Source organism: Mya arenaria, chromosome 6 (assembly GCF_026914265.1).
Source record: "Mya arenaria isolate MELC-2E11 chromosome 6, ASM2691426v1".
Classification (NCBI taxonomy): Eukaryota; Metazoa; Mollusca; class Bivalvia; order Myida; family Myidae; genus Mya; species Mya arenaria.
Window position 1 is genome coordinate 62,399,216 of NC_069127.1, and position 14,548 is coordinate 62,413,763.

Below are 14,548 nucleotides of genomic sequence, written 5' to 3' on the forward strand. Positions count from 1 at the left end.
TATTTGTTTCTGTATTTGTTACTGTATTTGTTTCTGTATTTGTTTCTGTATTTGTTATTGTATTTGTTTATGTATTTGTTTCTGTATTTGTTACTGTATTTGTTACTGTATTTGTTTCTGTATTTGTTACTGTATTTGTTTCTGTATTTGTTTCTGTATTTGTTACTGTATTTGTTTCTGTATTTGTTACTGTATTTGTTTCTGTATTTGTTACTGTATTTGTTTCTGTATTTGTTACTGTATTTGTTTCTGTATTTGTTACTGTATTTGTTACTGTATTTGTTTCTGTATTTGTTACTGTATTTGTTTCTGTATTTGTTACTGTATTTGTTACTGTATTTGTTTCTTTATTTGTTACTGTATTTGTTTCTGTATTTGTTTCTGTATTTGTTACTGTATTTGTTTCTGTATCTGTTACTGTATTTGTTTCTGTATTTGTTACTGTATTTGTTTCTGTATTTGTTTCTGTATTTGTTATTGTATTTGTTTCTGTATTTGTTACTGTATTTGTTTATGTATTTGTTACTGAAATTGTAACGTAAGCTTGACTGGATAATGGTCAAAAATGTCATAAGTGTTAGGATCATCTATAAATACTCTTTTTTGAAATGCTCTCAAAGGTTGTGCTTTAACATTAAAAATGTTGTTCCTTGTCACAACAAAAAAAATGATATCTTCCTTGTTGGATGGGAATATATCTAGGCTGCATCTTTATTGATCTACTTCCTCATTACTTATATTGAAATCACCGCCAATAATTACTGGAATATTGAATTCTGTAAATATGCCGTTCGCGGTTTGAAGTAACTTGTTCAACACTATTACTTTGTTTGGATCTGTTACTCTATGTGGACCATGCCATGATATACAGATAAAATGTTGCACAGGTTCAACATCTTTCCTCGTCATTTTTGACATACAAAGCCGATGTTCATTAATGTCAAGGGAACTGTTAATAAAATTAATGAGGTCAACATCTTCATGGTTGATAGTGGGATACCATTGTATTACTCCTTGACCTTCTGTTTGTTTTTGAGTATAAAAACTTGAAGTGCATGTTAATTTATTCTTGTCGTACAATATGCTTGCACTGTTTCCGTTAGATCCAATATATGTATACTTCCTTTTAATTTCATCCCTTTTCCATAAATTCATGGCAAGTTTGTATTCTTGGAAGAAAATCAGATGAGGCTTTCTTCTTGTGACTAGATTTAGGATGGCATTTTTTCTTTTGCTTGCATTGCCAGCAATATGTGGTCCATCTGCGTTCATTGTAATAAGGTCCAGGTCGTTATTGTTGCGATGTGCAGCCATTTTGATGATGATCTAAAAATTAATAATAAAATTATTATTGTACAATTTATTATTAAGCTTAAAATTTCACTTTTAATTATTTCACTTTCAATTATTTTGTTATATATATATATATATATATATATATATATATATATATATATATATATATATATATATATATATATATATATATATATATATGTATACTAAATATTCTATAAAAAGTATACCTTTAATTTGATTTTCAGACCTCTTCCAACAGAGCGCTGCCGCTAGCAGTACCAGCTGATGTTCTTGATGTACTAATGGAGTACCTGTATACAAATGATGCCAAAATTATTGCAGGTAAAATAATTATTCTATACTTTTGGAAACTTTATAAAGGTACTGTTTTTGCCTATTCTCTTACTTGAGCAGTAAATTCTTCTAACTTAAGAGAAGCTATAAACAGATGATGCCAAAATTATTACAGGTACCATATTTTTATCACATGGTATACATTGTTTCCGGTTTAAAATTACCATCAAGTATTTTTCTGTATTACACATGTGTTCTATAAAATTGCTCTATATATATTGGTCAGTAAACATATTACTCTGTATGTTTGTAAACAAATTAATTGGCAAAACAATTTGCTAATTGCTAATATTACAAAAATTCCAGAAATCGCACAATTCGGCTCACATCATAGTTTATGGTCAATTGCAATAACGCCTCAAACTTTTATTTCATTTATACGTGACTTAAATGAATAGATCACGAGTCGATTGCCTGGGTAGAAACTAGACACCATTACTGGTGTCATCTTTGAAAACCACACAGACATTGCTGCCCTGAAAAACAACGGCGCAATCTAAACGTAATTAAAAAGAGTAAAAATTTGCAACTAGCGTAAATTTCATGCAAATTGATTTTGAATCTATTTCCAGCGGTTGAAAAGATGTCGGTCTTTGCATAAATGTGAAAAGTGAGTCTCGATACATTTCCTGGGAAAACAAGAAAACAAAACATTCTTAATAACACAAATATGTATAAACAATGTTTCATTGTTTCCCCAATACAATTTCATAGAATTGAATCATGTTTATGTTTTTGCTGGATACATTTAACAATACTGTGGTATAAATAAATAAATAAATAAATAAATAAATAAATAAATAAATAAATAAATAAATAAATAAATAATAAATAAATAAATAAATAAATAAATAAATAAATAAATAAATAAATAAATAAATAAATAAATAAATAAATAAATAAATAAATAAATAAATAAATAAATAAATAAATAAATAAATAATTTGTGTTGAAGTTGGACTTCTTTAATTATCACCATATCTAATTGCTAATATACGTTTATTTTTCATTTTGTATTTATGATGAAGATTTATTTGAATATAGCACTCCGTTTTCCTTCTCTCAAGAGTAAAGGGTAATATTTCACCTTGATTTCATTGAAAACATTTTTAAAGACCGGTCGTTACTTAGTGTATTGAAACAGTAATTTACATCAAGAAATATCACAAATTATGACGTTATCGTTTGGATATGACTTCAGGTTACTTTTAATAGAAAAAGGGTTGGTATTGAATAACTTAAGTAAGGGTCTACATATTGTGACCAGACTTGGTAAAATTATACAGGAAGAGTTTATAGAGACCTTTTCTGAGATTGTGTTTTGGTCCCTGAGAGTTGTAACTTGATATATAGGAAGTGTTTATGGAAGACTTTCATGTGATTGTGTTGGGGCTTTTAGGATCAAGGTCACTGTTACAAAAATAGAAGAAAGCAGTTGAAACTGAATCTCTTTTGCCAATCATTAAAAATCCGATTCTTGTTCACTTTTTAATTTGATTGTTTTATTGCTTTTGACTGGCACATATCACATCATTATTGTATTCATTTCTAAGTCAAAGCGGCTTAGTCGAGCGCGCTGTCTTACGACAGCTCTTGTTTATTGTTATTCTAAGTGGATATCATCTTAGTATGAGTTCTACTTATAAACAGAATGAAAATGATCAGATGTACATGTGGTTTTAAATTATTACTGTACTACACTTATGCAATGCATGTAGCGCTGGAAACTGCATAATTTCTTTGTCATCACTAGAGCAAATTACATAGGTAGCATATGATAAAAAGAATCTGACACTTGTCATCATATAATACACACATTTATTCAACTCGTCCAGGAAATATGTTAGTTAGCTCACCAAAGGCTCGCTTAGTAACATATTTCCTGAACTCGTTGAATAAAAGTGTGTATTATATTATGACTTGTGACAGATCCTATATATTCTATACATTGGACACATTTATATTAGTGCAACACATTTGGACACATTAAGCGCCCAATAGATTCAAATACAGATGATGCCAAAATTATTGCAGTTATGGTAGTTTTTCTACAATTTGCAACTTAAACAGGCACTGTATTTGTTTTGTAAAAACAAACACATTTACTGGTATGTTTGAAGAATAATTTTGGGCAAATTTAACTCAGAGAAAATACCTGTATACAGATGATGCCTAAACAATTGCAGGTACCATATTTATACCCCAATAAATTTAAATTAGAGGTATTGGAGTCACCATTCGGTTGGTCAGTCAGTCAGTTGGCAAGATTTTACGGACTAAAATATGCAGGTACTCCATTAGGACTACTTCCACAGTTAAAGATGTGCAATTCTGATACTTGGTACACATTGCCACCATGATGGGAAGTAGTACCTGCCCTCTGTGATCAACACCCATTTTGTCTTAGTATTATGTGCCCTTGAATTTTTATTCCAATCATTGTAGTAATCTTTGACCAAATATCACCATGAAACTTCTTTAATATGTAAGAGAAGTTCGCTCAACAAATGCCAATATAGCCAAATATAAAAAGTAAGGTTTTCAAGGGCACATAATTATATGGTTTGCATGGTGACTCCAATACCCCCAATTAGATTCCTTGGGTAACTGCAATCGTTTTATCCAGGTTTACTGCAGGTTATAGGAGGTTATAGCCATAGTTATGATCACTATTGATACCATGACTGGATTATTTAACTTTTTTAGTTGTTTTTCACATAAAAAATCTTTCAGGAATCATACTATTATATTTACACCTCAACTTCCATTCCTGAAATGAATTTTCAGTCGGTATGACATAACAGAGAAACATTAGGTGTTCCTATGATGTTGTTGTTTTAAGCATTATGTTAAATCTTTAATGGTGGCGGCCATGACTCCAAAGACTGTATTGAAACATGATAAAAATGCAACACAAGTCCCATAACTCTGAATAAAGATATAGGTTGTCAGGTAAGCACAGTGTTAGCACACTCACTTCTCACCAAGGCATCTCATGTTCGATTCCAGGCCTGAGCATTTTGAGAGTTTTGTTTGCAGTCACTAACCCAGACCGGTGGCTTTCCCAAACAGCATAAGATCACCCCCTTGCATAACAATGTCCCAATGAGAGTGATTAACATAATGTCGTAAATACTATTATACAATATTTCACAATAGTTTTAAAATGAATAAGACTTATTTCTTGAGTAAGATCCTTTCATCTATTTTGAAAATGGAAATGTTGGAAAAGTTTTCAGAAGTTATGTTTAACAATCTTTAGGAATGGTTTACATGATAATCCATGTTGTATTTTCAGAATGTGCAGATGCTGAGAAGCTGTGTAACATTTTGGTAGTTGCGGACCAAATGCTCAGTGTGAGGCTTAAACAGATGTGTGAAGTTGCAATTGCAGCTTTAGGTAAATTATGATAAGGATTGTAATTTTTTTTTTTGGCTGAATTTTGTTATCAAACATCTACTGTTGAAAATGTTTGTGAATATAAGTACAAACTTAATCAATTTGATGTGCCTGTTCATAACAATAAAAGATATTCACAATTAAAACACATTGTGAAAAAATTAACAACATGAAATTTGTGTGAGAGTCACCCTTCAAGAAAATCCTTTTCAATAAATTTGTCCCAAATACTGGATACAACTGCCATAAACAAGTATTTTTTCTCTGAAATGCTTAGAGAATCCATTGCACATATTAAGATGTCAGATAACTTTTGAAAGGTGCTGTATTAATTGCTATTCTACTTTCAGTGAGTATGAAGAATGTGGGCGAGTTAATGGAATTTTCAAGTACATACAATGCCGGTGAGCTTAAAGCTACATGTCAGCAGTTCATCTCCCTCAATTTAGCGTCGCTTTTGGAAGGAAGGTTAGACTCTAGTAAACATAGTGCTGGTCAGTTTAAAGCTACATGCCAACAGTTCATCTCCCTCAATTTAGCATCACTTTTGGAAGGAAGGTTAGGCTCTAGTAAACTTAATGCCGGTCAGTTTAAAGCTACATGCCAACAGTTCGTCTCACTCAATTTAGCATCACTTTTGGAAGGAAGGTTAGACTCTAGTAAACTTAATGGGGGTCAATTTAAAGCTACATGGCAACAGTCCATCTCCCTCAATTTAGCGTCACTTTTGGAAGGAAGGTTAGACTAGTAAACTTAATGCCGGTCAGATTAAGCTACATGCCAACAGTTTATCTCCCTCAATTTAGCGTCACTTTTGGAATGAAGGTTAGACTCTAGTAAACTTTATGCCGGTCAGTTTAAAGCTACATGGCAACAGTTCATCTCCCTCAATTTAGCATCACTTTTGGAAGGAAGGTTAGACTAGTAAACTTAATGCCGGTCAGTTTAAAGCTTCATGCTAACAGTTTGTCTCACTCAATTAAGTATCACTTTTGGATGGAAGGTTACACTAGTATATTTAATGCCAGTCAACTTTAAGCTATATTTTAAAAATATATCCCCCTCAATAAAGCATCACTTTAGGAAGGAAGGTTAGACTCCAGTACTTATTATGTTGATCAGCTTAAAGCTACATGCCAACAGTTTAATTTCTTCAGTTTTAATGTAGCTTCACTTTTGGATCTACATTGTAGCTACTCTTTCTGAAGGAGGGTTAGACTCTAGTCAAGATTTTGTTTCATTTCATTTTAGTTCAGTCTGTTTTTGTTAGTCATAGCCTAGGTACCATAGTTTGTGTTGGAGGTTTGGATTTTAACCTTTACCATAAATTCCATAATACGAAAAACTTTCAAGATATTGAAATGAAAATTGGTTCATATGTTGCAGTATAATTTTGATACACACATTAATAGCAATACATTGTCTGCAAACAATTGTTAAATACTATACTATTATATATGTATATTTGTAAATTATACTCTTTGTTTTCCATTTATTTAGATGTTTTAAGCGATGAAGTGATAGCTGAATTAACACAGTATTACAGACCAGCAGTAAGTTGATATTGTTAATTTAATATGTTATTTTATCTCATCAAAAATATATGTGCATCCCATAAATGGTAGGTCCCTAAAAAACTAACTTGCAATTTCACTAAGATTTATGTTAAAAGGCAGCATTTGTTTGAGTAGTTTTCAAAATAAGTATTCAAGTTTTTGTATGTACACTTCAACAAGAATGTAGGTCTATTTGCAATATGAATTGCTATCTGCCTACATTCAGTTATTGAGACAATTTTCTAAACAAAAGTACTTGAATCAGGACTGATTCCCAGAGTGAGGATTCCTATAACACCCTACACTCAGATATTGTATGGTTTGTGGTAACAAAAGGATTCTTGTCACATGACTCTCATTTTTATGCCAATGTGTCTATGATAACACCAGAGTTATTGCAACTTGTTTCTTTCTATTTTATCATATTAAGAAACACCTAGGCAGGTTCTTTATGGTTTTAGAACATATTTTTGGAGAACTTATTATAAATGTAAAAAACAGTTAAAATGTTTTGCATTGGTTAGAATAAAAAAAATGATTTATGCAAGGTGTTTTTTTTTTTAATTAAATATAAATCTTGAAATAAATTTCCTTTATTGAGTTAATTCATGGACTTCTTCAGTCAGGTAGAATTTATTCTAATGACCAAAGTCGTAATTCAATCCTACGCACAAATCTCTTTTGATCGATAACTCGAAAAATTTATCATATATACATAATTCTCTCCGCTAGTCAATCAGCAATTATAGATTTCAGCTTAGGTTACTGTACACAATACCTGTATGTTTCAATGAATAAAACTTTGGTCCCCTAATGTTCAAATATCTTGAGCATAGAAATGTAAAGTAAGCAGTATAATTTCATTCCTTAAACTTGATTTTATAATATGAAGTTGTTTATGATCATTGGTAAAATAATTGCCTTTAAAAAATACTTCCCTGGGGGGAAGGCACTTTTAAATTATGCCATCCCCCTACAGAAGCCTATTTATTGCAATACATCTTAAGACGGGTGAGGGATTTTGTAATAAATTGTGAGACTGCCTCTACATATTGTTGTATACTGCAATATATTGTGATATGGACACAGAATGTTGTTGTATACTGCATTATATAGTGTGATATAGACACAGATGTTGTTGTATACTGCAATATAGTGTGATATGGACACAGAATGTTGTTGTATACTGCATTATATTGTGATATGGACACAGAATGTTGTTGTATACTGCATTATATTGTGATATGGACACAGAATGTTGTTGTATACTGCATTATATTGTGATATGGACACAGACTTTTGTTGTATACTGCATTATATTGTGATATGGACACAGACTTTTGTTGTATACTGCATTATATTGTGATATGGACACAGACTTTTGTTGTATACTGCATTATATTGTGATATGGACACAGACTTTGTTGTATACTGCATTATATTGTGATATGGACACAGACTGTTGTTGTATACTGCATTATATTGTGATATGGACACAGACTGTTGTTGTATACTGCATTATATTGTGATATGGACACAGACTGTTGTTGTATACTGCATTATATTGTGATATGGACACAGACTGTTGTTGTATACTGCATTATATTGTGATATGGACACAGACTGCTGTTGTATACTGCATTATATTGTGATATGGACACAGACTGCTGTTGTATACTGCATTATATTGTGATATGGACACAGAATGCTGTTGTATACTGCATTATATTGTGATATGGACACAGAATGCTGTTGTATACTGCAATATATTGTGATATGGACACAGACTTTTGTTGTATACTGCATTATATTGTGATATGGACACAGACTGTTGTTGTATACTGCATTATATTGTGATATGGACACAGACTGTTGTTGTATACTGCATTATATTGTGATATGGACACAGACTGTTGTTGTATACTGCATTATATTGTGATATGGACACAGACTGTTGTTGTATACTGCATTATATTGTGATATGGACACAGACTGCTGTTGTATACTGCAATATATTGTGATATGGACACAGACTGCTGTTGTATACTGCAATATATTGTGATATGGACACAGAATGCTGTTGTATACTGCATTATATTGTGATATGGACACAGAATGCTGTTGTATACTGCATTATATTGTGATATGGACACAGAATGCTGTTGTATACTGCATTATATTGTGATATGGACACAGAATGTTGTTGTATACTGCATTATATTGTGATATGGACACAGAATGTTGTTGTATACTGCATTATATTGTGATATGGACACAGAATGTTGTTGTATACTGCATTATATTGTGATATGGACACAGAATGTTGTTGTATACTGCAATATATTGTGATATGGACACAGAATTTGTTGTATACTGCAATATATTGTGATATGGACACAGAATGTTGTTGTATACTGCAATATATTGTGATATGGACACAATTTTTGTTGTATACTGCAATATATTGTGAGTTGGACACAGAATGTTGTTGTATACTGCAATATATTGCGAGTTGGACACAGACTGTTGTTGTATACTGCAATATATTGTGATATGGACACAGAATTTGTTGTATACTGCATTATATTGTGATATGGACACAGAATTTGTTGTATACTGCATTATATTGTGATATGGACACAGAATTTGTTGTATACTGCAATATATTGTGATATGGACACAGAATTTGTTGTATACTGCAATATATTGTGAGTTGGACACAGAATGTTGTTGTATACTGCAATATATTGTGAGTTGGACACAGAATGTTGTTGTATACTGCAATATATTGTGAGTTGGACACAGATTTTGTTGTATACTGCAATATATTGTGATATGGACACAGAATTTGTTGTATACTGCATTATATTGTGATATGGACACATAATTTGTTGTATACTGCATTATATTGTGATATGGACACAGAATTTGTTGTATACTGCAATATATTGTGATATGGACACAGAATTTGTTGTATACTGCAATATATTGTGAGTTGGACACAGAATGTTGTTGTATACTGCAATATATTGTGAGTTGGACACAGAATGTTGTTGTATACTGCAATATATTGTGAGTTGGACACAGAATGTTGTTGTATACTGCAATATATTGTGAGTTCGACAGACTGTTGTTGTATACTGCAATATATTGTGAGTTGGACACAGACTGTTGTTGTATACTGCAATATATTGTGAGTTGGACACAGATTTTGTTGTATACTGCAATATATTGTGAGTTGGACACAGAATGTTGTTGTATACTGCATTATATTGTGATATGGACACAGATTTTGTTGTATACTGCAATATATTGTGATATGGACACAGAATGTTGTTGTATACTGCAATATATTGTGAGTTGGACACAGAATGTTGTTGTATACTGCATTATATTGTGATATGGACACAGAATGTTGTTGTATACTCCATTATATTGTGATATGGACACAGAATGTTGTTGTATACTCCATTATATTGTGATATGGACACAGAATGTTGTTGTATACTCCATTATATTGTGATATGGACACCGACTGTTGTTGTATACTCCATTATATTGTGATATGGACACAGACTGTTGTTGTATACTGCATTATATTGTGATTTGGACACAGACTGTTGTTGTATACTGCATTATATTGTGATATGGACACAGACTGTTGTTGTATACTGCATTATATTGTGATATGGACACAGACTGTTGTTGTATACTGCATTATATTGTGATATGGACACAGACTGTTGTTGTATACTGCATTATATTGTGATATGGACACAGACTGTTGTTGTATACTGCATTATATTGTGATATGGACACAGACTGTTGTTGTATACTGCATTATATTGTGATTATGCATTATATTGTGATATGGACACAGACTGTTGTTGTATACTGCATTATATTGTGATATGGACACAGACTGTTGTTGTATACTGCATTATATTGTGATATGGACACAGACTGTTGTTGTATACTGCATTATATTGTGATATGGACACAGACTGTTGTTGTATACTGCATTATATTGTGATATTGACACAGAATGTTGTTGTATACTGCATTATATTGTGATATGGACACAGAATGTTGTTGTATACTGCATTATATTGTGATATGGACACAGAATGTTGTTGTATACTGCATTATATTGTGATATGGACACAGAATGTTGTTGTATACTGCATTATATTGTGATATGGACACAGAATGTTGTTGTATACTGCATTATATTGTGATATGGACACAGACTGTTGTTGTATACTGCATTATATTGTGATATGGACACAGACTGTTGTTGTATACTGCATTATATTGTGATATGGACACAGACTGTTGTTGTATACTGCATTATAATGTGATATGGACACAGACTGTTGTTGTATACTGCATTATATTGTGATATGGACACAGACTGTTGTTGTATACTGCATTATATTGTGATTTGGACACAGACTGTTGTTGTATACTGCATTATATTGTGATATGGACACAGAATGTTGTTGTATACTGCATTATATTGTGATATGGACACAGAATGTTGTTGTATACTGCAATATATTGTGATATGGACACAGAATGTTGTTGTATACTGCAATATATTGTGATATGGACACAGAATGTTGTTGTATACTGCATTCTATTGTGAGACAGACACAGAATGTTGTTGTATACTGCAATATATTGTGAGACAGACACAGAATGTTGTTGTATACTGAAATACAGCCCCATACACCCATTATGGAACTTCATACATAATCGTTTGTAAGGGGCAGCCTCATACATCCACAAAGGAACTCCATACATGAACATTTCTAAGGTACAGCCCCATACAGTCATAAAGGAACTCCATACATGAACATTTCTAAGGGGCAACCCCATACACTCATAAAGGAACTCCATACATAATCGTTTCTAAGGGGCAGCCCCATATAGTCATAAAGGAACTCCATACAGGAACATTTCTAAGGGGCAGCCCCATACACTCATAAAGGAACTCCATACATGAACATTTCTAAGGGGCAGCCCCATACACTCATAAAGGAACTCCATACATGAACATTCCTAAAGAACAGCCCCATACACTCATAAAGGAACATCATACATGAACATTTCTAAGGTACAGCCCCATACATCCATAAAGGAACTCCATACATGAACATTCCTAAAGAACAGCCCCATACACTCATAAAGGAACATCATACATGAACATTTCTAAGGTACAGCCCCATACATCCATAAAGGAACTCCATACATGAACATTCCTAAAGAACAGCCCCATACACTCATAAAGGAACATCATACATTAACATTTCTAAGGTACAGCCCCATACACTCATAAAGGAACTCCATACATGAAGCCCCATACACTCATAAAGGAACATTATACATGAACATTTCTATGGTACAGCCCATACACTCATAAAGGAACTCCGTACATGAACATTCCTAAAGAACAGCCCCATACACTCAGAAAGGAACATCATACATGAACATTTCTAAGGTACAGCCCCATATACTCATAAAGGAACTCCATACATAATGATTATTAAGGGACATCCTCATACAGTCATAAAGGAACTCCATGCATGCACATTTTGGTTGGTTTCACAAACACCTGCCAATGAAATCCTGCCCATGAATTATGTTAAATTAAGTGCCAAAAAAGTTTGATTTTGGGGCATTACAAATTGAAAGAGTCATTATCATAATGGTTGTGCTTTTATTAGGTGATTGGCATGTATACTTTGTAAAGTTTATTTGCAATTAAAATTTAGCCTTGACGTTGTCTTTGCATTCTTGTTTTTCAACTTTTTCCTACATGTTACTACATGTACGTATGTCACAAAAAGATAAATAATGTCAAATGTCTTTTTTTCTTCTTTTTTTTCAAACAGATACCAAACATGTCAAGAAGGATGATAACTCCTTTTGATGAGGTTCCAGACAGGGATTTTCTGGAAAAGCTTGGCAATGAGCTTGGTATAGACTCTGAAAGCACCCCAGGTGAGCCAAAAAAATCAAAGTCTAAAAAAAGAAGAAATAGGACTAAAAGCTCTGCCGAAGATGGGGAAAAACATGGAGACAGAGGTCCGAGGAATTTGTCCGAATCTCGCAGAGGTGTGGTTGATGCTATGCCAGAAAGACATTTGGAAGCTGAATTAACATCACAAGACAAAAGTTTAATTGAACAGATCGATGTTGTTGAACCTTTTAAGGAAGGCACCAAAATAGTGAAGGTAAGTACTTGATGAATAAGAGTAAATCACTTACACACCTATGTTTTGCCCAACAGTGGTTGGGAGGGGTGAGAGACCTGGTAAGACCGCCATCGTAGAAAAGATTTTGTCAAATGGACTTTCAATTCCTCCATTATACCTGATCCCAGAGATTTTGAAAGATTGCTTTGCTCCGTGAGTGGAAATTGATATAAAAATTTAGTTTGTCATATTGCTCATATTGCTTGATTTACTGTTGGAAGCAGGGCTTCTAAAAGTTTGGAACCGAAGTCAGTCTGGACCCGCATCCCCCCCCCCAAAAAAAAAACAACAACAGAAAAGACTTGTTCAAAAGTCTGATTATATAGAATGGTAAGAGGGCTCTAGAACCATCATAGCCGAAGTAGATAGTAATTGATACAAACTTAATTTTAAATGAGTTTCTTATTGAGTTCTGCGGCATTTCTAACAAAACGCTGCGATTGTAATTATTAAGTTACTGCGGTCGGCGGGAAGCAGTCAGACGACAAAAAGTGAAACAGTACTATGATTTAATTGCTTAATGCTACTACAGTCGGTCAACATTCAACTGATAATCTTGAAAAATCTAATAAATCTAGATTTATCATGGGGACTTCTTGCTATAAGTTTGATATTGACAATGAATTTTTCATTACAGTGTTTTAAAATGACGTCCATCTGGCTTGGTCAAAATCAGTCCAGACTGCCAAATTGCCGGTCTTAGAAGTCCATCAAAATATTGGAGTTAATATGCCTTTATAACAATTATTAGAATACAACCTACAGTTTCAGGGAATGAAATTGCAGATAAGTAATTTAGTACAAGGTTTAATCAGTAAGAATTTCAACTTTCACTGGTGTTTAACCCCCCCCCCCCCCACTTCTGCCACTCATCCGATACACACTCCCTGTATCAGATTTTGTGTTTAAAATTTGTCAGCCAATGAGGTAGTATTATAAGAGAGTCAGATGACCTGAATTAATATTTAAATGAATAAGAAGGGCTCATTTACTAAGCTCACTCAGCCCATTCAGGGCCATTCCCAAAGCTAAAACATTTACGTTTTTCCCAAAATGAAAATGAAATTCACAATTGGTGTTTTAAAAAATCACCCTAATTTTACTCCATATGTCGCATATTTCCCATCAGAACGGCCAGGCCCTAATGATGCTCAAAATGGTGAGAAAAAACTGCTTTATGCTGCTACTACTACTACTACTGCTACTGATAAAGATAATGATGATAATAATAATAATAATAATAATAATAATAATAATATTAATAATAATAATATTATCTTCTAACTATTTATATCTCAAATAAATAGTATGAAAAGTAATTTCTACTCACACTTTACGAAAGCAAACTTTGCGTCTTAACGGGATCAGCGAAGTTGTTCAAGTAATCAATCATATCAATCTCTTGAATATAAAGCTTTATGTACATAGAACAAAGTCATTGATTGGTCTTCATACATTGATTTTTTTTCTTATTGAGTTTCAATAATGGTACCTATAATCGAACTATTCTTATTGTCATTCCAGCTTTCTCATATTTCATTTCTTCTGTTACCGAAAAGAAATATATAAAAGAAAACGAGGTACCATTGCCAGTATGTGAAATAAAAGATTTTACCTACTCTGTAAAAAAGCTGTTTATAAAAACTTCAACGTTGCCTAAGTCTGTATAGTTATGTTTT

The 14,548-nt window shown here is 32.6% G+C and overlaps 1 protein-coding gene across 1 annotated transcript; it reads right to left on the reverse strand.

The window, feature by feature from the left end:
* Positions 1-619: 619 nt before the first annotated feature.
* LOC128237266 (uncharacterized) lies at positions 620-14,239 on the reverse strand. Its single transcript, XM_052952632.1, has 3 exons — positions 14,200-14,239; positions 1,527-1,610; positions 620-1,326 (listed from the first exon to the last, which is right to left on the reverse strand). The coding sequence occupies exon 3, from the start codon at positions 1,312-1,314 to the stop codon at positions 712-714; it is 603 nt and encodes a 200-aa protein (XP_052808592.1). The 5' UTR covers positions 1,315-1,326; positions 1,527-1,610; positions 14,200-14,239; the 3' UTR covers positions 620-711.
* Positions 14,240-14,548: the final 309 nt, after the last annotated feature.